At 39.5% G+C, this 24,788-nt stretch overlaps 1 protein-coding gene across 2 annotated transcripts; it reads right to left on the reverse strand.

Moving 5' to 3' along the window:
- Window positions 1-1,462: 1,462 nt before the first annotated feature.
- Window positions 1,463-20,603, reverse strand: edn3b (endothelin 3b). Of its 2 annotated transcripts, XM_023804969.2 has the most exons (5): window positions 20,358-20,603; window positions 20,106-20,129; window positions 18,974-19,223; window positions 3,574-3,798; window positions 1,463-3,423 (listed from the first exon to the last, which is right to left on the reverse strand). In XM_023804969.2, exons 1-4 carry the CDS (start codon window positions 20,374-20,376, stop codon window positions 3,594-3,596), a joined length of 498 nt encoding a protein of 165 aa, XP_023660737.2. In that variant the 5' UTR covers window positions 20,377-20,603; the 3' UTR covers window positions 1,463-3,423; window positions 3,574-3,593. The 2 variants fall into 2 exon arrangements, with proteins under 2 accessions (XP_023660737.2, XP_023660736.2); XM_023804968.2 differs by having other exon boundaries at window positions 20,106-20,603.
- Between the last annotated feature and the right edge of the window lie 4,185 nt (window positions 20,604-24,788).

Genomic DNA, 24,788 nt, shown 5'->3' on the forward strand with positions numbered 1-24,788 from the left:
TCCTTTATTTTACCAGGGAGGTTCCATTGAACAGAGATGATTAATATGAACACAGACTAAAACACATAAAAATACTCAAACTATACATAGGATAAAATTAATTTATACGAAACAATGACACTGTTCTTTAAGCTCAGAGTTTAAGAGATTTTTAAACACATTCAGAGAAGGCAAGGAGTTTAAATTCAATATATTTTGTAATGTGTTCTTATGGTGCGTAAGAACAAAAGGCGGGTTTCCTCAGTTCTGTGCGTGTGGTGGGAGGCTGAAGGAGAAGTTTAACTGATGAGCGGGTTCTGTATGTACAGTATTAGTGCGCAATGTCAGCAAGCTACATATATACTGTATGTATTAGTGCGCAATGTCAGCAAGCTACATATATACTGTATGTATTAGTGCGCAATGTCAGCAAGCTACATATGTACTGTATGTATTAGTGCGCAATGTCAGCAAGCTACATATATACTGTACAGTATGTATTAGTGCGCAATGTCAGCAAGCTACATATGTACTGTATGTATTAGTGCGCAATGTCAGCAAGCTACATATATACTGTATGTATTAGTGTGCAATGTCAGCAAGTTACATATGTACTGTATGTATTAGTGCGCAATGTCAGCAAGCTACATATGTACTGTATGTATTAGTGCGCAATGTCAGCAAGCTACATATATACTGTATGTATTAGTGCGCAATGTCAGCAAGCTACATATATACTGTATGTATTAGTGCGCAATGTCAGCAAGCTACATATGTACTGTATGTATTACTGCGGAATGTCAGCAAACTACATGTGAACTGAGGTAATTTGCCCATTAGCCTTTGCAATAAGGCCTGAACACACATGATGCTCCTACAGTATTGGTGGGGGAACAAATATAGCTACTACTGGTGATAAAAGATGTGTGAGATCAGTGTTTTACTTGTGTTATTCATGACTTGTTCCTTCAGTAGTTCACAAAGATTTACATAATTAACAGATATAGTGACTCCTTGGATAAAAGATGCATCATGATTCAATAACGATGTACAAATATGAGATCAGTATTTAACTTGTATTATTCATGACTTGTTCTTTCAGTAGTTTTTTATTTATTTATTATTAGTACCATCATCCCATCACTATTTATTACTTCTCCCTATACTTTCATCTGTAACTGTAATGTATGTGTAACTGTATGTTGTATGGTGCTATGGTGCTACTAGAAACTGAATTTCCCAGAGGAACCTTCCCGAGGGATTAATAAAGTTATCTACCTACCTAGTTCCTTCAGTAGTTCACAAAGGTAGTTTACAAACAGATATAGTAACAAATATAGTAACTGCTTGAGATAAAACATGATTGACTAATGATGAATTAATGAGATCAGTATATAACACTTAATTTGTGGTTAATTAATAAATAAGTAGTACCATAATGCTATATTATTTTTGCCCTATCAAGTAAAGTGTTACCCTTGTTCTTTTTATTTTCTTTAGTATTTATACAGCATTTTCAGCTTTTTTTTTCAGAACTATAACCTTTCCTGATTGCAAGAATGTATCTAAGTCTCAGCCATTAAGCAACAAATGTTTGCTGATCCTTTTAAAGGAGCTTGTTCAAGGATATCTTCACATACAAGCCAATTTCCTTAAGAACTGTAATACCTAGAAAGAAGCTATGCAGGAACAACAATAATATTGCTGTTAATTTTATTAAGCTGGTATTGCACACCTAAAAAATTAAAGATATTTAAGTATATTTCTGATACTTTCTCACTGGTAATAATGACACAAAGCTGATTGATACATCTGAACACATAATATAGAGTAGGAGACAGATTTGCGAGTGCCCTTTATTAAGAAGAATATTCTTCTTTGCTCTATAAAACAGTTGTCTTCCTCATCTACACCTTCACCTCTAATACTAAAAGTTTAACTAAAAGTTTAACAGACTACAGATACTTAACAGGATTACAATAAAAAAGATGTAGAAGTTCAGCAATACAGACTCAGTAGGTTGTATAGCTTTATATAAATTGTACAGATCATGGCCTGAGCTATATGCAGGTAATTAACAAAATGAAAAATTAAATAAGAGTGGCTCAGCTGCTTGCAAAGCATATCATGGTAACGTGTTACTTAAGGGGACATGAATAATGTAGTAGTACATGCTTACTTAATGCATTAATTAACCATTAGTTAAGTTTTTGTTAAGTACTGATCCCATGTTCATTCATCATTATTCAATCATGATAGTTCATGTATTTCACGATTTGTTCTAGTACAAGTTCATATTTGCCTCAAGTGAAGTCTTAACATTATTAACTAATTAGTTAACTGTTAACTAATATGTCTGACTGGAATACATGAACTGTCATGATTGATTAATGATGAACAAGCATTAGTTACTGGTTAATTAATGCATTAAGCAAGTGTGTACTGCTACATTATTCATGTCCCCTGAAGTAAAGTGTGACCCATATCATAGTTGTTTCTAGTAAAAAATTTAAAAAAAAAAATCAACATTTAAATAACACAATATATATTTATGTGGCTTCTAGTTTGGTAAAAGCTTAAACCAAAAGTTGTACTCATGCTTAGTCCCTTCCGAATGATTCCAACAATTCTTGGTTTATACTTGGTTTAAACCTTGAAAGAAACGTATTGCTCATGTGATTGGAGAGCTATGGAAGTAGATGCTGCCTTCCAGGGCTCTGTTAGAAACTCATCTCAGTTGTGCTATGTCATGGACTGTGTCATAGACTGAACTAATAAAGTAGTGCAACAGCACAACAGAGTGAAGTTGAGTGATATTCATATGGTATTCATATGTTCTGTTATACTCCTTAAAGCTTTATAAATAATATAGACTTTAGTATATTTGTAATCATACATATAAAATTTAAATTAAACATGTGTTTTACAGTATTGCAAGTCTACTAAAGCTCTCAGGCAATGTTTAGATTGTTATAAGAACACTGCTCAGAATGTTTAGATTGTTATAAGAACACCAGAACATATTTTCGATTGGTGTTCCACTGTTATTTTTAGGTTCTTAAGAGTAAAATGGTTAAGTTCATTTCTGCAAAACCAAAAGTTTTTTCTATTTATGTAATCGATGATGTGAGAATTTTGCCGGCTGTTCTGTCTCTGTTTTCTCAGTGTCTTGGTAACTCCCACTTGAACTGACAGACGTTGAGGTGTCTCTGTAGGCCAGGCGTGGTGGAAAGTGCTTTTTCACATTTTCTGGTCACCGGTGCCTCAACGCTTCCCTTAAGCTTAGCCAGAATCTTCTTCCTCCTTTTCCGGGAGTAAAAAAGGCAGTGAGTTTTAGTGAGATGGAATTACCCAGGTCTCCGGAAGCTGGAAGATGGAGGGCAAGTTAGCATGAGGCTGTTCCCTCCTTCTGTTTTTTCTAGACAATCCAGTTGTTCTGGTGACCTGTTGCAAACATAGAAATTGAAGACTGTTTAAAAGCATCATTATAAAACAAATTGTAATAATGGAAGGAACAAAATTTTGCAACAAGTAAAGGATCTTAGAGGATGCCTCTGAAAGAACGCATGCGAGCTCTCCACAGTAGTGTCTCACTTTGGCCTCTATGCAGAAGCTTAACATGGGTTTGCAGCTGGCTGTGCAGAATGTGACAGAGTCCTCCATCTCCCTCTACAGAAGCTGCTGCAGCTGGAGTCAGCGTGATCTCTGCAGCGGCACCGCTGAGGCCCAAATGACTGCTGGCTGTACGCCACGCCCCGGCCGGAGCGACGGATGCGCTGCAGGCCTCTGTAGCTGGACTCGCCATAGGGAACCGTGCGCCTGCAGATAAATATGGAGACAAATGTAAGCAGAGCATAAACAGTGGGGTGCTACAGTACTGCAAAGGGTTAAAGGATCCACTTTGGGATTAATACTGAGTGGTACTGAATTAAACAGTAGTGTCCACAGGAGCTGGTGCCCAAAATCCATGGATAGGTATGCCGGTTCTAACAAAAAAGCCAGACCTGAATTAGTTAATACCCATGTATGCAGTGTGAAACAGAAAAATATGTACGTCATTATATATGCAGCTGTCAACTAAGGACATACTGCCAAACAGTCACGATTTGAGGAACGACAGACTCAAGGGCAGGTGTTGTGGCGAAACAAAAGGGGGATTATTGAACTGCAAGAACACAGATTGGAAATAAACAAGATCACAAGGAATCAAAAATGGGAGGAGTGGAGCAAGGAAGGGCACAGGCGACACGAGGGTTCAACGTCAATGACCGGACTGGGGATGACAAGACAAACAGGGACTTATATACAAGGACTAACAAGGGACAACGAGCACCAGGTGTGATTCGTCAGGGCCACGTTAGGGAGGAGACCAGGAGGTCAGGCGTGCAGGACGTGACAGAAACAATAAAATATCATTGAAAAAAGGATTAAATCGCAATCTTGTTTTATTGAACATATGTTCTGAGGTTTTAGTCAATATGAAATTCCTTCTCAATGGTCCCCTCCATCTCATAAATTCCTTCCCAAGAAGATACTGGCAGTGCTGTCACCACGTGTTTCTGAGGGAAGCATCCAGGCTTGGGCAGACCCTGTTATACAATTTAGTCTTTCTCAGATCTCTTTCTGCCAAGTGCTCCATCTCGACTGGGGCCACTAATGCTCAGCCTCGATGTTATGAGTATATGGTGCAATAAAAAGACCACAAGAATTCAAGTCAGACTCTTTCAATTTATTTATTTTTTCTAACTGGGGCTTCCACTGGCCTTTTAGGAATGATGTGGTTAACAACTGGTGGCTATTGAGAAACACACAGAGTCCAGTGGCTTCTGTCCTGCAGAGCACATGGGGAATGCATGCCAGACACTCAGATGTAGGAGAGGAAACAGGGTAGGACACATGAGTGTGATCTTAGCACTTCATTAGACTCAAAATATTATAGCTTTGCTGTCAACAATAGATTTGGCCTCTGAGAGTAAGCTTGGAGTAGCTGGCATGGCTGAGTTGACCGTTGGATAATGAGCTTCCGTCTTGTCCTGTTCCCATATATGTAAACCAAACATCTTGTATTCATGACTTGCCTTATAATGTCCCGTTATAGAGCTTCCACAGACTGTGCGGTATAGCCAAGCCCTGCAATACCCCTCTGTGTCTCCACAGATTAAAGCCTTCCGCACATCCTTTACAGTCCACCTGGTTTGGCCTCCTTTTTTGCTGCTAGCTGTTTGGTAAACTTTCACATAAACCTTTTACCAAGTACGGTAGTCCAGGTGCATATTGACTTTACTGGCTCTATTGTAACCTTTTGAACTGTATGAATTTATCTGTGAAATACAATGGAGTTTTTATAGATGCCATTTGCTTAACTGCATGCTTGTGGACTGTGGGAGCCACCTGGAGGAAACCTGAGAGATCCAGAGAAGACACACAAGCTCCATACACACAAGCTCCATACACACAAGCTCCATACATACAAGCTCCATGCACACAAGCTCCATACACACAAGCTCCATACATACAAGCTCCATACAGTACATACAAGCTCCATACACACAAGCTCCATACACACAAGCTCCATACACACAAGCTCCATACACATACACAGAATTGAAACCCAGAAGATGTGAGGCAACAATACTACCCACTATGACAAACTATTGTTTTTTTTTCCCTTAAGCTGTTAAGTCCCTATTCATGCAGCATTGCCCCCTCAAAATTTATTTTTGGTTTATTCTTTTCTTGGGCAAAACCAGATTTAAAAAAAATAATAATTGTTTTTTGTTTGTTTTTTTTTTATATCCGACCAGAAGCTTTTGATTAGTTCAAATGATTAAGATATTTCATTAATTAAGTATTAATGTTGGACAATGCCTGGTTGAATCTGAAATCCCTTTTCACTTTTTGATCCTAAATAATGAAATGATATTTTACATGCTTATTTGTTGCTTAGAGTTTGTCCACTCAAGAGTTGGATGATGTCCACTGGAGGCAGAACATAAAATATTTTTACTAAATATACTGAGGCATTTGAAAAGAAAGAGGCATCTGTAGGAGTTTGAAAAACCTTTTTTTCCCACACGGGGTTTAAGTAGAAACATTATCTTCTTGGCAGGTGAACATTTGTATTAATTGCGTGAAACTGTCTGATAGCAAGTGCAAAAAGGACAGCTGTCACTTAGAACTGCTCAGCATGTGTATATCACAGGAAAAGGCCAATATGAAGCTGCAGGAACTCATAGATTTCAGTGACTCACATTTAAAGCAAACTTCTGTCATGTCTCGTGCAATACTGCAGGGTGAAGCGTGCAAAATAAAACGACAGAAAAATCATCAGAGATATGGCAGCCACATGTTGACTTTGTTTTAAATAACTCATCTCTGCAGTCATTTTCCATCCCTTTCAAATGCTTTTGAAGATGGAAAAAAATATTCCCGATGACAGGGAATATGGATGGAAGCAATCAGACAGGAGTTTTGAATGAGTTGAATGAAACTACTGTTGTCCATGGCACTCAATGAGACAATTAAAAAAACATTTGGTGCATATGAGAAGCATAGGCAGCACAGCAGTACAATGTCAGACACATAAGCACCTCTCACAGAAGTGTGAGGGTACTGTAGATAAACTGGTTCCAAGTTAATTACAAATAAGACTTTCAAAATCGTAATAACAATAAAAAAACCTTTTGGGGGTGATACACATTTTTTGTGTCTGTAATAATGAATTCATATTAATTCATACTCGCAAAGTAACTTTTAATACCTTTTAACTTTTAATAACTTTGTAATTTTTTAATATGATGTTTTTAACTTGAAAAAATGTCAGGTGGCACAACCATGTATTTATATAATTAGGATATTTTGGAATTATTTGTAATCATATTAGTGTCTGCAATGCATCAAACTTAACATCATTATTTCTGTCACGTCCTGCCTACCTCACCCTCCAGTCTCCTCCCTAGTGTGACCCTAAAAAGCCACGCCTTTTCCATCCCCTTTTCTGTTCATTGCTCCTCAGTCCCTGTCCTGCCTTTGTTACCCTGGCTTGTGTTTGTGGCCCTTTCCGGTACTTCTGTCCTTGTTTCTATGGGGCGCCGTTTGTAAAGTTACGAAACTTTTTTGTACTTGCCACTTTTTCAACATTTAGTGCAGTTTTCTGACATTTAGCTAGAAGTCAATGGTGTTGTGGATCATCATATTTTTTGCTGTGTAGATTATTTGCAGAATTGTTCATCATATGTAAATATAAATGGTATGTCTATATATAGATATTAAATGTAAATGTCAAATATAAATGTTAAATGTAAACGTAGATATAAAAGTTAAATGTAAATATAAATGTTAAATATAAATGTTAAATGTTAATGTAGGGTGTAGTTCCACCCCCCAGATACTAGATGGCGTCTATCATCTAATTGTAATTAGATGCAATTAGTAATTATATTAGGTTATGCAGTGCTCCTTGCTCAGTGTTCATGTGTTCTGCACAAGGTAAGGAGTGTTTCTTTTCAGTTTGTGAAAATGTAATATTGTTTTAAGTCTTCCATTGAAATTATGTTCCCAAGATGTTTTATAAGGCAGTAGCATTGTGTTTTATTTGCAGTAATTCATTGTTTTAATATCGGTTGTAAGTATCGCACTACGGATATGGAGCGGTCATTGATTAGGAAATCTGCTAAAATGTTCTGGTTATTGAGACTTGGTACAGTGTTTATATAAAAGTCTTTTGAATCCGATTGTAATGTCGAAGGAAAGTGCTGAGTGTTCATGTGTTCTGCACAAGAAATAAACTGCAGAGGCAGCGGACCAACAAGAAAGCGATCGCTCCCGTGTGCCTGGTCGTCCCTTCGTCTCCAGTAAAAAAATACACAACGCAGAGTGGCCGTAAACGCGCCAAAGAGGGAGGACGCAGTCCGGTCGACAGATAAGTGCACGGGACAAACAGGGTTACATTAACTTATATCTAAATGTTAAATGTAAAAGTTAAATGTAAATATAAATCTAAATGTTAAATGTAAATGTTAAATATAAATATAAATGTTAAATATAAATGTTAACTTATATCTAAATGGTAAATGTAAATGTAAATCTAAATGTTAAATGTAAATGTTAAATGTTAAATATAAATGTTAAATGTAGAGAACGTATGCAAATATGCCACGCCCATCTGCATAGAAATGGGCGGTAACGACGAAATTAGCCCGCTGGTTCGCTTGCAAAACGGCAGGTCTAATCGCGAGGACCGTAATCCATTGAGAATATCGTCACTGCTACGCGTCGCTCGTTCGCATGTCGGTAAATACTGACGCGCGATATGTTTCATGTGATGTGTTTTCACTTTTAAGGAAAGTGAAACTGTAAGGTGTGTCCCCCCCTCGAATGACTTTTCCAGGGTGGGGGCTGCTTCTTCATTACATATGGTGTCCAGACAGGTATGCAGCTGGACACTCTAAATGAGGGATCATACTTAAAAGAAATCTGACCCTCACAAATGAATTTGAATTCTTGTCCAGCTCAGAGAGGAAGGGGGTCATGGTTACACATACAGCTCAGCAGAATGTGCCAAACCAGCCCCGTTATAGCTTGTTGGGTTATTAACTGAACGGGTAGAACAAAAAACAGTATATTTCCTTGCTGCTTACTTCCGTTTTCTGTTTGCCAGATGATCATCACTAAACACATCACATGAAACATATTGCGCGTTCGCGCGACAGTATTTACCGACATGCGAACGAGCGATGCGTAGCAGTGACGATAATCTCAATGGATTACGGTCCTCGCAATTGGACCTGCCGTTTTGCAAGCGTTTCTTGCCATTTCCGAACAAAATGTTCAGCAGCAGCATCTTACGAACTGCCGCCATCAGCTAAAGCATGGCGGGAAATATTTAAGGCCAATTTATACGCTACTACTGATCCCCTTCTCGGCCCATTAAACATTAATAATTTATCGATGTTACAGTGGAAAGTGCAGATGATGTTGCTCCCGGCTGTGAAGCAACGCCATGTAATGCAGCATTCTATAGCACCTAAGTGAGCCGAATTCGCCATATCCTTTTTTTATTTTTTTAATTTTATTTGTATTTTTTTTTATTTTTATTTTTTTTTAGAACAATGATTAGATTGGAAGAATATTAGTATGGTTGATCTCCAATGACAGTTTTGAACTGGTGTCAATCAAGCAAAGCAAACGTTGTGAGTTAAAGTGCAGAACTTTATGTATAACAGGAGCCTGAAGGAACAGCTATCAGGCATGCTTCCAAAACTCAAATACTCAAGTAGATATAACTATATCGGAGCTTTATTACTGATCTTCGATCAACTAATTTATGGAAGTCCGGCACCTGCACCACTTCCGAGTCCATCCTGGTTATTGTCATCAGCATCTTCTCGATCATCAATGTCGACTACCTCCTGAGCATTTCCATGGCCCTCCATGTTCATCAATAAGCCAGTGTTGGCAGGGTGATCTCGGACAAGTGCAAGCAGCTGAGGAAAACTTGCATACTCCTCTGCAGTAGGGTCTGTATCAAGGTCAGCTGTGTCTTGGATTTTGTAGTAGCCGTGAACAATTTGGTCAACCACATCTTTGTTCTTCTTGTCCTCAACAAATCCTCGATAGTCACCAAGTGTTTTGTCACCACCGATGATTAACAGACGACCACATGCCCACGAGAGAGACTTGTATCGCGTTGAACGAACATGCTGTAGATCCCCTCGATATCCATAATATGGGTTATTGCCTACGCGCTGAATAGCGTTCACGGCATTCGCCCTTTCCTCAGGATACAACCGCATCAACATATGCCAGGGGAAGTCTGGGTGCTCATGTATGGCTCGTGCAATAACATCCAAGGAAGTTAATCCTGATCCGGCGGCCTGGGCTAAGATGACACGAATCCTGATGGCAGGAGTGTCTAAGAACCCTAACCACCTGGCAAAGATATCCCCTACGGTCGTGTCATCTACCAAACCTCCGAAATTTCTCCAGGTCGTTGCAATATCAGACCGAGTCAGTTGGTCTCCAACTCCAGGCATAATTTGAGCTAGTTCACCCATCACCTTCGTAAGTTTGGACTGCGAGATCTCCCCGCGTAAGGCGAATGGCATGATGCACATTAAAATGGAATATCCAGCGCGAGCCTTTGTGCGTTCAGGGAGGGACTCACTGACAAGTTGAACAAGCTCTAACTGTTGCTCGAGCGTAACATTTGGAGCCCATTGCCGTGTTGCTGGGACCCACCTAGCTCTGACTACTGTACTTCTGTTGCGTCATCATTGGCCCGATTCAGATCCACAATGGTGTCAACGAACCATGTTTGATCAGACAGTTCTGTGGTATTATTCAGTATTTTCCCAAGCTCCTCACGGGCATCCGCCTCAGGCAATATTCGCTCAGCGGGAAAGTAAGGTGCCAATATCTCAGCAATTAATTGTTGTTTCCGTAAGTCACGGTGGGATGTCCTCAGAGAGGTGATGCATGATGCCAAAATGAATCCGTCTCTAGTGATCTCATTCCTATTGATCTGGTTCCGTCGAAATGGACCCACATTAATGGTTCGTAGAATCACTGGGAGAATTCCCCCACCTTGTAGAATGGACTCGAACACTAATGCATTGTCAGCAGGTGCCCGCTCTATAACCTCCCGAGCACGAGGGACAGGAGCATCAGGCTGAACTACCCGCCACCAAGATGATTCTCCTTCACCCTGGGCTCTCACTCTATGTTGAGCCATACGGATTGCTCTCAGACGTTCACTAATTGATGTTCCATCAACCGGTGGTCGCTCCTCATCAACACTCCCCGCACGGCGGAAAAGCCTTCCAAGAGACATGGTAATAGATAATAGTTGGTTTATCTCCAGGTTTTAATATATGGTTATCTACGCCATTACTGAACCAAAAGGTTAAATGAACTTGAAGAACAATAATTACTGAACATGAGGGGAACTCCTCACAACAAACCCTGACTGGGCGGGGGTCTCCATGCGGGCCTAGCCGGAGGTGGCCTCTTGGCCTGATCGGACACAGGCGGGGGCTGATCGGCTTCAACGTCTTTGAGCGGAATAGTCTCATCTCTAGTAGGTTTGGTGAACAAGTTACGATGGACAGTGATCGCAGCAGTGCAGGAGTCAACCAACCCGGCACACAACATTATCGGAGAGACACCAGATCGGTGTAGAGTACAGCAATTCAAAACAACAGAAATCATGTAGATTATAAACTTCCAACCCATATAAAGCCCTACTAAGATTGAGGCATAATGACCAAACACATTGAAGAACCAGCTGATTTTCCCTGCCACTGTTTGGGTGAAGCCTTCTATCTCTGACGGTGACCATATCGTAGCTGGATCGAATTCTGCTCCTCCCGTTGCTGTAACTTTCCGGACTATAGCAGTCTCGACAGCTTCCCTTACAGACAGGAACATCATTTCTCGCTGAAGGGATCTCATTTGGTCATCTGAGTATAGGCCTCCGGCTGAGACTCCTATCAAAGGCGAGTAGGTCCACTCAAGTTTGTGATTCGGATCTAAAATCCGAGGTGGCTGGGTCTCAATTAGGTCTGGGGTACGGGTGTACCACTGCAGCCCAATCAGGAAACGAGGTTGAATAAGTGATCGGCAAGGGACTTCTCGGCCTTTATCCAGAAGTAGGTGAGTAACTGGGCTCAAGAAGCGAGAGGTGTTCATATATGCAACAGGAATCTGATAACATTGGGGAGTGTACCGCAGAGTAGCCACGATTGGCACACACTGGATGATATACAAAACTTCTCCTAGTACCCTGCCATAGACCCCACTCCCTTTGACCATCCGGCCAACAGTGTCAGGAGCGAGCTGTGCAATGGCAAGTCTATTCTCCAAGACTAAACGTCGAGTTTCGCATTCCCGTCGAGTCAAGGACCTGATTAAGTCTTCAACATTTCGGCGGATCATTGTTGTGATGTAGAGGAACTTGGAGTTCATGTGCATAGTTAGGTCAAGGTTTTGAGCATAGAAGGCACGAGATCTCTCAAAGTACCATCCGGTCTGGCCTTTGACAACAATGTGCAGCCTCCCTTGGTCAGTTTTCATGACTTCCTGTCCACATAATCGAATATCTCCAGTGATTCTGACAGAGAATGCAGTTTCAGAACTTGAGACTGTCAAGTACTTATCACCGCTCCGCTCCTCTGAGATGGTTGCACTACCTTGATATAGGACATCCACTGAGACACCCTGGCAATTACGCTCATCATTGTATTCCCACAGGACTTCCCCCTGCTGACTGTCCATGCAATATGACTCTCGCAGTTGACAGGACAGAGCGAGTAATTTCCCTTCATCAACTAACGCCGTGGCGATATAATCCTGGATGGTCAATTCAATGGTGCCTTGCACTACAACATCTGTCAGAACCCCACTGCTGTCCACATACTTTGATGCACTAACACATGACCCACTATTACTCACTGATCCTGCTAGAATGGTACTAGCAGACGTTGTAGCGTTCGGTTTCACTGTGCTTATCACAAGTTCCCCATATCGGAACTTACCGGTTTTGTGAATATCGAAACACCTCTCACGGCCCAGCTTTACAATACCGCTGTATAACAGGTTCCGAGTTCCGTACATGTGGCTGTGCATTCCACACCGCCATGCCATGCGGATTAACCTTAAAGTGCAGGTGTAAACGTGGACGGGTCGATAGAGCTGAGTCTGGAGAACTTGGACCGCAACATCGTGAGATTTCAGACGAAGCTGGGGATCGTGACATTCGTATGTCTGAGTCAAATCTATAGTTGTGTAATTGGCTTCCGGGGACGAACAGTCGTAACCTATCATGGGTGTTCCACCCTGGCCCTTACTCTCCACACCAACCAGAAAGAAATAGACTAACAGTTTTAAACCCATGGTTGATCTCCCATTCGCCATATTCTCCTCAATCGCCCCTAACCTGCAACCACGTAGCCGGCTAATTTCGTCGTTACCGCCCATTTCTATGCATATTTGCATATGTTCTCAACATTTAGAGTCTACATTTAACATTTACATTTAACCTTTTAGATTTACATTTACATTTAAAATTTGGATATAAGTTAACATTTATATTTAACATTTATATTTATATTTAACATTTAACATTTACATTTATATTTACATTTAACATTTAGATATAAGTTAACATTTAACATTTATATTTAACATTTATATTTATATTTAACATTTAACATTTACATTTATATTTACATTTAACATTTAGATATAAGTTAACATTTAACATTTATATTTAACATTTAACTTTTATATTTACGTTTACATTTAACATTTATATTTGACATTTACATTTAACTTTTATATATAGACATACCATATATATTTACATATGATGAACAATTGTGCAAATAATCTACACAGCAAAAAATATGATGATCCACAACACCATTGACTTCTACCTAATGTCAGAAAATTGCACTAAATGTTGAAAAAGTGGCAAGTACAAAAATGTTTCGTAACTTTACAAACGGCGCCCCAGATGTTTCTGTGGTTTCCCCGCCTGCCTGACCTGCCCTTGTGTATGTCTTGCTGGATGTTCTCTTTGCATGTCCTGTGTCCTGGGTTATTATCAGTCGAGTGTTCCCTAGTGTGGCGTATTCTGCTCTGTCCAGGGGCTCTGTCCCTCTGGTCTTTTGTGGTGTGTGTCCTGTCTGTCCCCAGCCCCATGGGTCTGTCCTGTTGTTCAGTCACCATGGTCCCCTCCCCTGTTTGTCCTTCATGCCTGAAGGGCATGCTTATTTCCAGTTGCTGTTCTTTCGAGTTCAATGAACCCTCTTCTGTTTTGCCAGAACACCTGCCCTCGAGTCCTTTGTCGTCCTATTTACTTTTGCATTTATGATTTGGCAAAATTTAATTCTCCTTAACACTAATAATCACAAGTACTTTAACCACCAATTTTATATTTCAAGGTAGGGAAAAATCATGAAATTTATAAAAGTACAATTGATCTTTCACCTATAATTTGAACATGTATCTGGAGCTGCACCACCAGACGATGGAGGGCTGTGCCATCTGAAAACACTGACAGGAATTTTAATGCTTAAATTATGTATTCATTAAACATAGAAAAAACTGTACAGTTCATGTTAGAATAACAAATTTATTTAAATTAACCTCAAACAAAATTAATTAAATGCTGATGTTTCAGGTTAGGATGCCATACTCATAATACAGTAACAATACTCTATTGCACCTATCCATACAACTCATGTCAATTTGCACAATATTAAGCTGTATTTAATTTTTTTTTCTGTCTGTGTCTTGTGTCCATGTCTCAGCATGTTGTGTTAAAATTGTCAGGTTGCCAGTGTTTCTTTCATATTCATTATTTATATACGATTCATCACTGTTTTCTCTCACTATGACCAATGAGAATTTCATATCAGCGTATGACCCCTGGATCATGAATATAACAAAGATACTTTACTTGGTTTCAGTCCAGGATTTGTATTCTCAGTGTGCAGGTCGGCTACTTGGGCACCATACACTGGTACCTCTATCACTTTTCTCACATCACATTAACATAAAGTTAGAGATTTTTACTAAAGTTAGGTCTGTAAGAACATGGTGTAGGTGTGCTGTTACACATTCATAATCAGTTTATAAAATTTATATATTTATAAGTGTCATGTAATAAGGAAACCGAAGTAACATAAAATGAACTTTTACCAAATGTATAATTTATTAGTCTGCATTACCTTACTTTTCTTTTGACAAGATACTCTGCACTGGATCATCTTTGTGTTCTCCGTGTCGTGCTGAAGTTGACTGTGACATCTACAAATGTAACTTACCATGAAAAAGGGCTGTAAGTGTGTTATATTATATAATTCAAATGATTAAACATTGATTAACATTGATTAAATGCATAAATGTTATTAAAAACTTAAAAAATAACCATATTTCTTCCATGTAATACTTCTGAGACAAAGATATGACCAAAATACTTCTTTTGAATGTCTTGTTGGATGTTGAAAAGACTCTCCCTGAGGAATCGGAATGAAAGTTTTCATGGCGTCTTTTTATGACGTCTTCTGAATTGGGTCCTGCACCCGTCTTGCAGGTCCACAGATGTCAAAAAAATCTCCTAGCCAAGCGTTCAAATATTTAACTGCATATCTAGATCTACAAGGGGTTGGAGTCAGGCATCCAAATACTGGACCTCATTTGCACATCATACAGACATGCACACCTCTGCTACAGGTCTGGCGGACGTCTCATGTTTGCTGGGTAACCATGATTTGATAATAGTATTTTTTTTTTTCATCCAATTTGACTTAGATTTGCTAACTTATTCACTGCACCATGAAGGTCACTTGGGGTCGTCTTTGTGATGTAAGATCCTGTCCATCATGTTCTGTTTTTTCTAAAATGTCTTTAAAATATCAAGTCAAGTCCCCTTTTTCCAGCTGTGTCGCCTCATATTGGAGGTAATGTAAATTTGTGCAGAAATGTTTTTCAATTGTTTTTATGCTGCTGAGCCTCAAGTTTGATTTGTCACATACACAAAAGGGTTTCACTACACACATGTACAGCATATATATTTGTGTATGTGACAGATAAAGCTTGAAACTTGTGTTCCTAACTGCTTTGTTAATATGGAATATTATTTAGCACTATACGATGTAGAATATTATCATTATGGTATTATTAAAAAGCATGCCAAATACCCATGATGTAATCATTATAATGTAATCATTACAATGTAATCAACACAATGTAATCAATTGAGTATGTATAGTATTTGCACCTTTTGTTAGCCTAAGAGTTTCTGTTAGCTACTTTGTTAGCCCTGAATGTATGAATATCCACCTTTATTAGTGTTATACCTTATCACTATGTTGAAGAACAAATAATATCAACCCTCTAATTAGACAATGTGCAACAGGCTGAAGCTGCCAAAGTTTGCTACTGAAGGAAGGGATTCATCTGAGTTCACCAGAAGTCCACGGCTGATCATTTTTAAAAAACCAAGCAGACATGGTCACGCCACCATTAGTACAGTATGTTCGGCCGAGGAACCAAACAGTAAAAGAAATAACTGACAAACTTATCAACTAGGGGCATGGATTAAGGGAAAAAACAATGATTGTGAATGACTGAAGGAACGATGATGCTCAAGTGACGAGATATTGTTAAATGATAAGAACTTGTATAAAAATTGGTGTAAAACAGTATTGAGCACACTTGTAAGTGTCCGGCCTTGGTTGTAACTTAATTCTTGCAATAAAGACTGAATTTGGATTTACACGAGCGGCTTCTGACTTCTGATTTGGCAGAGAAGGAAAAACCACAGCATTAACTGAACATGGGCCCAGTTTGATGTGTTTATGTTGTTTTCTGTGTTGTTTCTCTTCAAATCTGGCACTTGATTCCAAATCCAGTCCTTGTTTTCAGTTCTCCCAGGAGGTTAGTTTCATAATTACTGATTCTGATTGGCCTGAGGCTTCACACCTGGCTCACAGGTAAAGAAAGGCTGGAAAACCGGCAGTGCTCAGACCGTGTGGACTGTGATTTGAATAGCCCTGGTATAGAGCCTTACAGTAAGTATGTTGATATGCAATGTTTACCTAATACGGCCAATAAATTCAAGAAAAATGGGTGAAACCAAACATCAGCACACATGTCCAGGCCTGCTGGAGGCCTATGAAAAAATGTACAAATGGAAATGTGAGACTCATCTGTTATAAATTACTTAGGGCTGTCATAGAATGTCTCCTTTGATCTGAGTCCATTCTCAGACATCTGCACACAGTGTTGCTTAGAGACAAGAGTTTATCCACAATGCCCCAGATCATAAAATCATCTTTTTCTAAAATCTGAAATATAAAATTAGGAGAAAGGATAAACCTAAAGCATAATTCGTTCTATATTATATTATTTCTAATAACCCTGTCGATGAAAAATGCATTTGGGATGCTGTGACACAGTCATGTGGCTTAAGACAGACAGCACCACAGACAGTGTAAACCAAATGGGTCAATGGTAATTCTGAAAGGTTTTTTGCATTACTGTATATTGAGGATAATTTTCCCATATACCAAGCATCAGGACGTGCTTTCCGAAGCTTGTCATATCCCATCATGCACAGCTGTATTAGACATACCCAGTTCTTGGCACCATTATAGAGTGAAACTCATCACACCACTTACGCAATTTAACTTCTGTTGTCTAATTGCTAAAATATTTCAAACAATCACAAAGTCAGATACCTCTTTAAACAGATCTGAGCACTATAGTTCCCCAGTTTCAGCAGAAACTTCAATATCAGCAGAATATTTTATATTTTTATTTGCAAAAAAGATTTGAAATTTGTCTGCTTCAGATTCACTCGCTGATTAAAGCAAGCTGTTTTGATTCGGACGCCCCCTCTTGGTCAGAGAAAAGAGCTGCATTTTGCAATAAAACTGACGCAGACGGGGATTTACATAACTGGTACGCAAGTATGCATTCACCTGCGCTGCTGCGACAAGGAATTGCTTCTTGTATCGCTTTATACAGCAAATGCGTAGGCCTGCTTGTTTGCCAGTTACGTCAATCCTTGACAATAGGTAATGATTTAAGCTCTGGAACAATGACGAGCAGAAGCATCAAAACTAAAATAATAAGATGCACATCTATGTCCACACAGTCAAGCTTGAATAACTGTATTACGATATTTTTTCACAAGCAACAAGGGTAATAATAAAGCTGGAATCCAGCAATCTGTCCAACCTCATCCTGCACACTGAAACAAAATTTATTTAGATCAAGCTATTTCTGAGTGATTCTGAATTTCCTCTCCTTCATAGACAAAAAAGTATAGTCCATACGCATCTAGTTATTTTTTAATCACATTCATATTTTTTTTTTATAAATATGGGGAAGAAAGAGGGAAGGATGTCATTTTAATCAGACACAAATGCTCTAATCTGTTCCTGAATTAAGAGCAAGTACTGTAACACATTTAATAAATTACACGAAAAGCAGAGTGACCTGTTTTCTAGTCATGCTATTGAGTTTTATGAGTTGCATACTTCCCCTGCATGAAATGCAATTCGTACAGCAGCTACATTTCAGATGTTTATGGTCTAGGGACAGAAAGCAAAATATTCTACAATTAAGGGCCCTTTTCGAGGACTAACAGGGATTCGGTAGAGTCATGGCTGAAGACACACAGCCAAGATAAAATCATATTACAATATTAAAGAAGACCTACCTATCAAGTGGAGATTGGAAATGCCAGCAGGCTGTGGTGGGTCATACTAAGCCAGGATTTTGGTGTGACTTATCATTGCTCAGAAACAGAGCTAATCATGTCAACCACACAGCAGGATTAGAAGACAGGTGGAACCAATCAGAGCACAAAACCCAGGTTATCTGTCTCCCCGTCCTGAATAGCTGCTTTCATCCTTCCACCGGAGTTATATCACCTGTTTACATTTTCCTACTGACTTGGTTTTGATTTATCCGGAGTGTTTTTTTCTACCATTCTTACAGTCACTAAAAACTGTACCTTTTCACTGTACCTTATATCTGCAGATAAATAATCATGGTGTCTGTTCTAACATCTCACATTGTGTAAATATGTTGCTTGTAGCATCCATATCTTATTTGACTTGTACTTTTACTTTGTGCCTATAGCATTACAGATATTTTTGATGAGAAATGTACGGAGTGTATTTATTTGTGCGGCTATAGATGTGTTTTTGAGATAGAGCGACATAATGCAAACACTAACAGGCAGCATTAGTAATACCATAATAAAAATGTTTCTGCATTTATCAATCCAGTTGTTTTCTATACCCACTTGTCTTATGTAGGGTCGTGGTGTCCAGAACCTAACCTGGATGCTAAGGGCACAAGGTAGGGAATAACCCAGGATGGGGTGCCAACTGTCTAAGAAAATCTCATATAAATAGCGGGCAGCAAAATTCCTTAATATTCCCAATCCGATGCCATTGAATGTACCGGTACTCACTCTGGCGTGTTGATCCAGATGATGCCCCGATGGCAGTAGTACACACATTCCTTGTCTTTGTAAGAGTAGCATGTGCACCGTTTTGATCTTATTGGAGGCCTTGACATCTCACACTCGGGGCACATGACATCCACCACTGTTCCTCTCGGATAGCCAGCTGGCTCCACTGTGGGATGCTTCACGAGTTCCACCAGCTGCCCTGTCTGATGTCCCGTCAGCTTGTTGACATCTGTGCTGGTTGGTGAGGAACCTTCAATTGCACCAACGGGGAGATACAATAGAAGTAAAGCACTAAACAGAATTATTGAAATGGACTGAACACTACAATAAAACTGATGTAAAAAGAGCAATTATGTTGTTTTCAGGGAGCTGTTTGATTTATATTTGTATACTACTTATGCTGTACTGTATATCCATCATACAAAAGTGTGAATTATTGCTGGTTTCTCTCCCGGTTAATTTTCTTTTATAAAGCTAGAAAGTTTCAAGTAAAGCATGATAATATTTATGCGTACAAAAATGATCCTGTAATTAGGAAAATGTATTAAATGTACTCACAAAGCCCAATTGTTTTTTTCGGACCTTAAAACATGCCAAAGGTTTGGTTAAATTCAGGCAAAATTTTCAAAATATTAATTTTTATAAAAGTATGAACAAGTCATATACAGCAAATGCACACTTAAAAATCGGAATTCAAACAGCGTTCGTATTCTGGGCTAAATGGGCAATCTTGTTTTTAAAGTTTTATTTATGTGAATATCATATAAACGCCATGTTGTCTTTTGTAAGCGACAATCTAACAGGACTGCATGCCTTTTGGACTGTGGGAGGACGCAGTGAGAAACGCGAAGAGCCTGTAGAGGGAGCAGGAAGCTCCAAGTCCAAAGCGCTATTCTTCACACCGCTGTATTTTATGCGATTAAACGGCTGTTGGTTTTAAACAATCTTGGAGGATCGGACATATTACAAATAATAATATACGTATACATTATCCTAAGCAACGCCTGGGATTGTGTGTCATGATTTAGCATACAGCAGTAATCAAGCGGAAATGTCACATACGTCTAAGCTTCCATGGTGTAGCGCCGATGTCTATGGTTTTGAAATAGTTGAAAATAGACATAAAACATACCCCTTGCCACTGCAGCTACAAGTTCTACCAAAAACAAAATCCCAAGGGTGAAAATGCAAGAATTAGTCATCTCAAAATAATAACCAAAAACAAAGTTATCCAGGAAAAAATAGCGTTTTTAAATATGCAGATCAAGAAATTGCCCAAAAACAGAAAAAAGCAAAATTCAGAACAATATGCCGAAAAGCCAGACTGATAAATTTAAATAACACAACAAAACACTTGTTGCACTTGCAGGAATATCTTATATACCCATAAATGAGCACTTCATTTCTTTTTTTCGGTTCAAACCAGAGTAAAAATTCAGGTCACAGGCGTGACTGAAGTAGAAGGCGACTCTCTTTCATCGTCCCTTGTCATGTACCGACGACTGGGAAAAGTCCCTCGTTTTGAATAGGAGATACTGTAAGGACTTCCCACGCTACACAAGCCGCAAAGCCATTACTAAAGAGAAACACCACCACCCGCTGGGCGAGACAGAAGAGCACAGGCGTCCCCTCAGCGCACCCACACCCGTGCGTATCCCGAATATACTACCGTGAAATTATTGCCATTTGAACCCTTATGTGTTATGTTTTCCTGGAAATAATACAGCCCCTCACGCTTTTTAAAAGAGATTGACATTGCTTACACAGTACCTCTCTTGTTTATACATACTTTAATCTCTGCAATTGATTTTTATGCGTCTGGTTTCCAGTTTGTAATAATTGTCATTTATAGCAACTACAATCTGTACACACACACACACACACACACACAGGTTTGTAATTATAAGTTTCAGGGGACTCTCCACTAATTTCTATGGGGACAACTCTAATTCCGACACGACGACCTTAACTCCCACCCAGCCCTAACCTTAACCATAAGTAACCAAACAAAATACGAGACTTTTAGCGCTTGTACCCTTTTGATTGCATTCATGGATCTTTCTGGGGACCCAAAAATGGTCCCCACAATGTCAAAAAACGGGTTTTTATTACATTGTGGGGGACATTTGATCTCCACATAGTAAAATAAACGTAATCCACACACATACAGAGACGCACACGAATTTTACAGGAAACACAGGAAAAGTGGAATAAATTTTTGGTTTTCATCTGTTTTCTCCCTTCTTTTTTTATTCAGTGTAAGTGAAATACGATAGGAGCTGTTAGTAGCGTCGAGCTAGCTGTGCAATTTCTCTTTTGTATATAGCATCATACAGCAATTTTCTTTTTTTCCTGTGCTCCAAATGTGAGTCAATTGAATTATTCTCATTTTGGATTCAATTAATTGGCTTCTGATTATTTCTCCATTCCCATGTTGGAGAAATTATCCTCCTTTTTTCCCACTGCCTGCATTTTAGGCTGTTTTAAATCACTACTTAATTCACCCAATTTTTCCACTTTTTGAATTTAAAAAAAGTTTTCATTTTTATTCCATGGAGAGGATAAATGCATCTGGCAAAAAAGTTGATAAATTGTACGCATATTCATGCCTCAGCCTTAGAAGAACAGAACAGAAGATTAGAATTCTAAATATCTTTAGAATGCTTTGCCCAGCACTCTGCACAAAACAGCCTCTAGCTTTCAGAGGTGGATCATGCAAAAAATGTATGCATGAAATGTATAGCAATGTCTATCTGTCAGACACTATCTGAGTAGACCCGAGGTATCGTATGCTGTGAAACCTACTGTACACATCTGGATTTAGTTTACACTGAGCTTCAGGATCTTAACCACAGTAACCATGTAGATACCTTGGGAGGAAAAGGCTTTTTTTCCAGAAAGTGTTTTACAAGTTCTTCCACACCTGTCACTCGTGTATTTTGTGTAATGACAAACGAGTATTGCACCCAGCAGAAAGCAAACTACCAGTAGTAGTTTGATGAGGGGTTCTGGAGTGACTGTTGAATTTTATAGCCAGTAGATTTTGGTTGCGCTTTAAAAACCTCAAGGCGTGAAGGCTTAAACGCTTATTCCCCATATGATTTGAGAGATACACTTATTATAATTTATTATTTTTTAATTGGCGCTGATGTCTGAAGTTAGTTGACACTGTTTAGAAGCAGATAAAAGCATTTCACATGTGTCAGCACCACCTGCAAGATTTCTGCAATGGACCGGCAAGCAATGCAAAGGGAACCCCTGCTGTCTGACCTATGCTGTCTGCGGTGGGCCTCAGCCCACCCCTGCGATCCTGACTAGCATTTAAATAGCTGAAAGTTGGATGGCTGGGTGACCAGACGAACAAGTCTGTTAGTGTGCTCCTTTCTCATTGAAAAGTATTTTTAGACTAATTTTTATCTTTGTTGTTCTTCTTGGCAATGGATCCTTTTTATTGTTGGTGGTGGTATTTAGTCTGCGGTTTGGGAAGCTCTTCAGTATCAGAGGCATTTTAAACCTGTGATGAAATACAGGCGAACTTTCTGGGCAAAGTATTCAGTCAAGGATAGGTGTTGAACAAGCTCTGTTAAAAGATAATGTTTACAGAAATCACTGTGTATATCTTAAGAAGTGTCAGACAGCTGCACACCTTTTTATTTTGACTCTCTTTCAAAAAGGAAAGGAATGCAGACTTGGGTTGGTTACTTTGGGGTTGTGACCCCATGACACTCCGGAGAAGGTCAAATAAATCATGCCTACATACCAGTGACAGCTTGGGTTTTTCTTGGTGACTCAGACACATTTCCTCTAAAACATTTTCTCTCCTCTACTCCTATGTATGTTGAAATGAATTAATCCTGACAATTTGCAGCCAAGGTAAACCATGGGATTTGGGGTATAATGCACCCAGGAGACCCTGCCTTACCTTAGATCCCTTATTATGTACCACTACAAATATTTCTCTGGAGTTTCAGGTCTTTATCGGAGGACGGTCTGACTGGGGAAAATGTGTTTACAGCTACCATAGCCTTGGACAGCCCAGATTTACTTCCTCACAGACAACAACAGACACTTGAGGTGGGGGAGGGGGGGGGGGGGGGGGGGGGGGTGCAAGGCTGCTACCTATGCCCATCTCAGGAAAGCCAGTCAGTTACCCAGGGTTGTGTTTGTTTCATTCAGTATGTCCCACATTCATGACTAAAGGTATAAAATAATGTGATCTTTCTCACCTCCAGCAAACCTGCCCGGACACCGATGCCCATCCACTGACTCCTACTCCATATCGTTGTTGCTCTATATAGTTATTATGTTATTTTCAGGTATGCGCATCACTGTTATGCAAGTACGCATTTGCCAAAGAAAGCAATATGTGCATCAATTTCTTGTCATAACTGTGCAGATGCAAACTTGTTTTACGCGCATTTGCTCTGCTATGACAAGAAATTACCTCACATGTTAACATTTTTACGGCTACTTTGCAATTCATTAGCGGTATAAAGGTATAAACTGTCGCACATATCACTTTATATGGTGCATGCACACTTGCAAACCAGTTATGAGCATCCCTGGCTATTATACTTGGATTCTTGGATATACGCTAAAGCAGCAGAGATCACTAAGGCCAGCAGCTCTGCTGTAGAATGCATACTTTGTTTCCAGCTCCCTGTGGGCAGATGGATAATCGCAGCGAATGACAAATTTCTTAATGGTTGACGGACGTAAATTGAAAGCACAGTTCTTAATCTAACCGTAAAACGAACAGATCAAATGAGTCATAACCATCATTTTGTAATATTTCCTTTTACCCTTCATTGTCAACCAGTCTTCTTAAATATATTTACATTCAGAATAGTGCATAAGACAAAAAGAACCTATTGCCATAACATAGCATAACTTTGGGTTGAGCATTGGCGGGGTTGAGATCTCCACCCATTTAAGGTGGTCCAGGGGGTTGTAGTATTGGATGGTTTTGATTATTGAGGGGGGGGGGGGGAGTTACAGCCCCCCATCCCCCAATAATCTATGCCCATGGCTTAATCCAAAACTCCATCTTCCAAGCTGATATCTGCTATGGGGTCACAGGAAGTCTATCTCAGGAAGCTGAGGGCACAAGGCAGAGAGATACCCTGGACAGAGTGCCAGGCCATTGCTGGGCACATACACAACCGGGCACCATGGGCAATGAAGCCAGGTGGTCAGAATGCATAATTTTGCACTGTGGGAGGAACCCAGAATTCCCGGAGGAAACCTATGCAATACAGGGAGAGCATGCAAACTCCACAAAGAGTCGTTAATTCGTTTAATGAGTACTTCAGTTTTGTGTTGCCCTGTATCACGTGTATCACAAAAACTCTATGATCGATGGGGTTCAGCAGCCCCGTTTCATTCAGAATGTACACATCTAATACACCTGGATGCCCAGGCAGCACTGAGGCAGCCACTCTGAATGCTAAACGTTGTCATGTCTGGACAGAGATGATGTCTGCTGTCAGCCAGCGGGACATTTTTGTGGAAAACTCATTCTCATTAATTCTTTATCTCCTGATCTGCAGCACCTTGGAAATGGCTCATTGGGTTTGCTTGGGCTATTTTAAAGTGGGAATTGTGTGATTCTCTTTCTAAAAGAGGAATTTCCAGGTCAGGCAAACATAAGCTCTGTCTCTAGATCAGCATCTAAAGAGTGAAACATTATTTCTGCTGGTGGTTTTCTGATAGCATTTCAGGATTATTCTTGTTTTGTAGCCCATGCAAATGAACATCCCACCATTCTGTCTGTTTATTTGTTTGAATATGTTCCTAAATGGAAACCACTTACTTT

This window comes from Paramormyrops kingsleyae, chromosome 6 (assembly GCF_048594095.1).
Source record: "Paramormyrops kingsleyae isolate MSU_618 chromosome 6, PKINGS_0.4, whole genome shotgun sequence".
In the NCBI taxonomy this organism is placed as follows: Eukaryota; Metazoa; Chordata; class Actinopteri; order Osteoglossiformes; family Mormyridae; genus Paramormyrops; species Paramormyrops kingsleyae.

What these genes read in the sequence shown, in the direction of transcription:
- edn3b (XM_023804968.2), bottom strand. Translation starts at nt 20,175, where the DNA reads ATGACTAATTCTTGCATTTTCACCCTTGGGATTTTGTTTTTGGTAGAA. An exon ending in TGTAGCTGCAGTGGCAAGGG is followed by an intron (nt 19,224 to 20,105) that starts GTATGTTTTATG and finishes GTGCAATTGAAG; the next exon opens with GTTCCTCACCAACCAGCACA. An exon ending in ATCTGGATCAACACGCCAGA is followed by an intron (nt 3,799 to 18,973) that starts GTGAGTACCGGT and finishes ATTTATCTGCAG; the next exon opens with GCGCACGGTTCCCTATGGCG.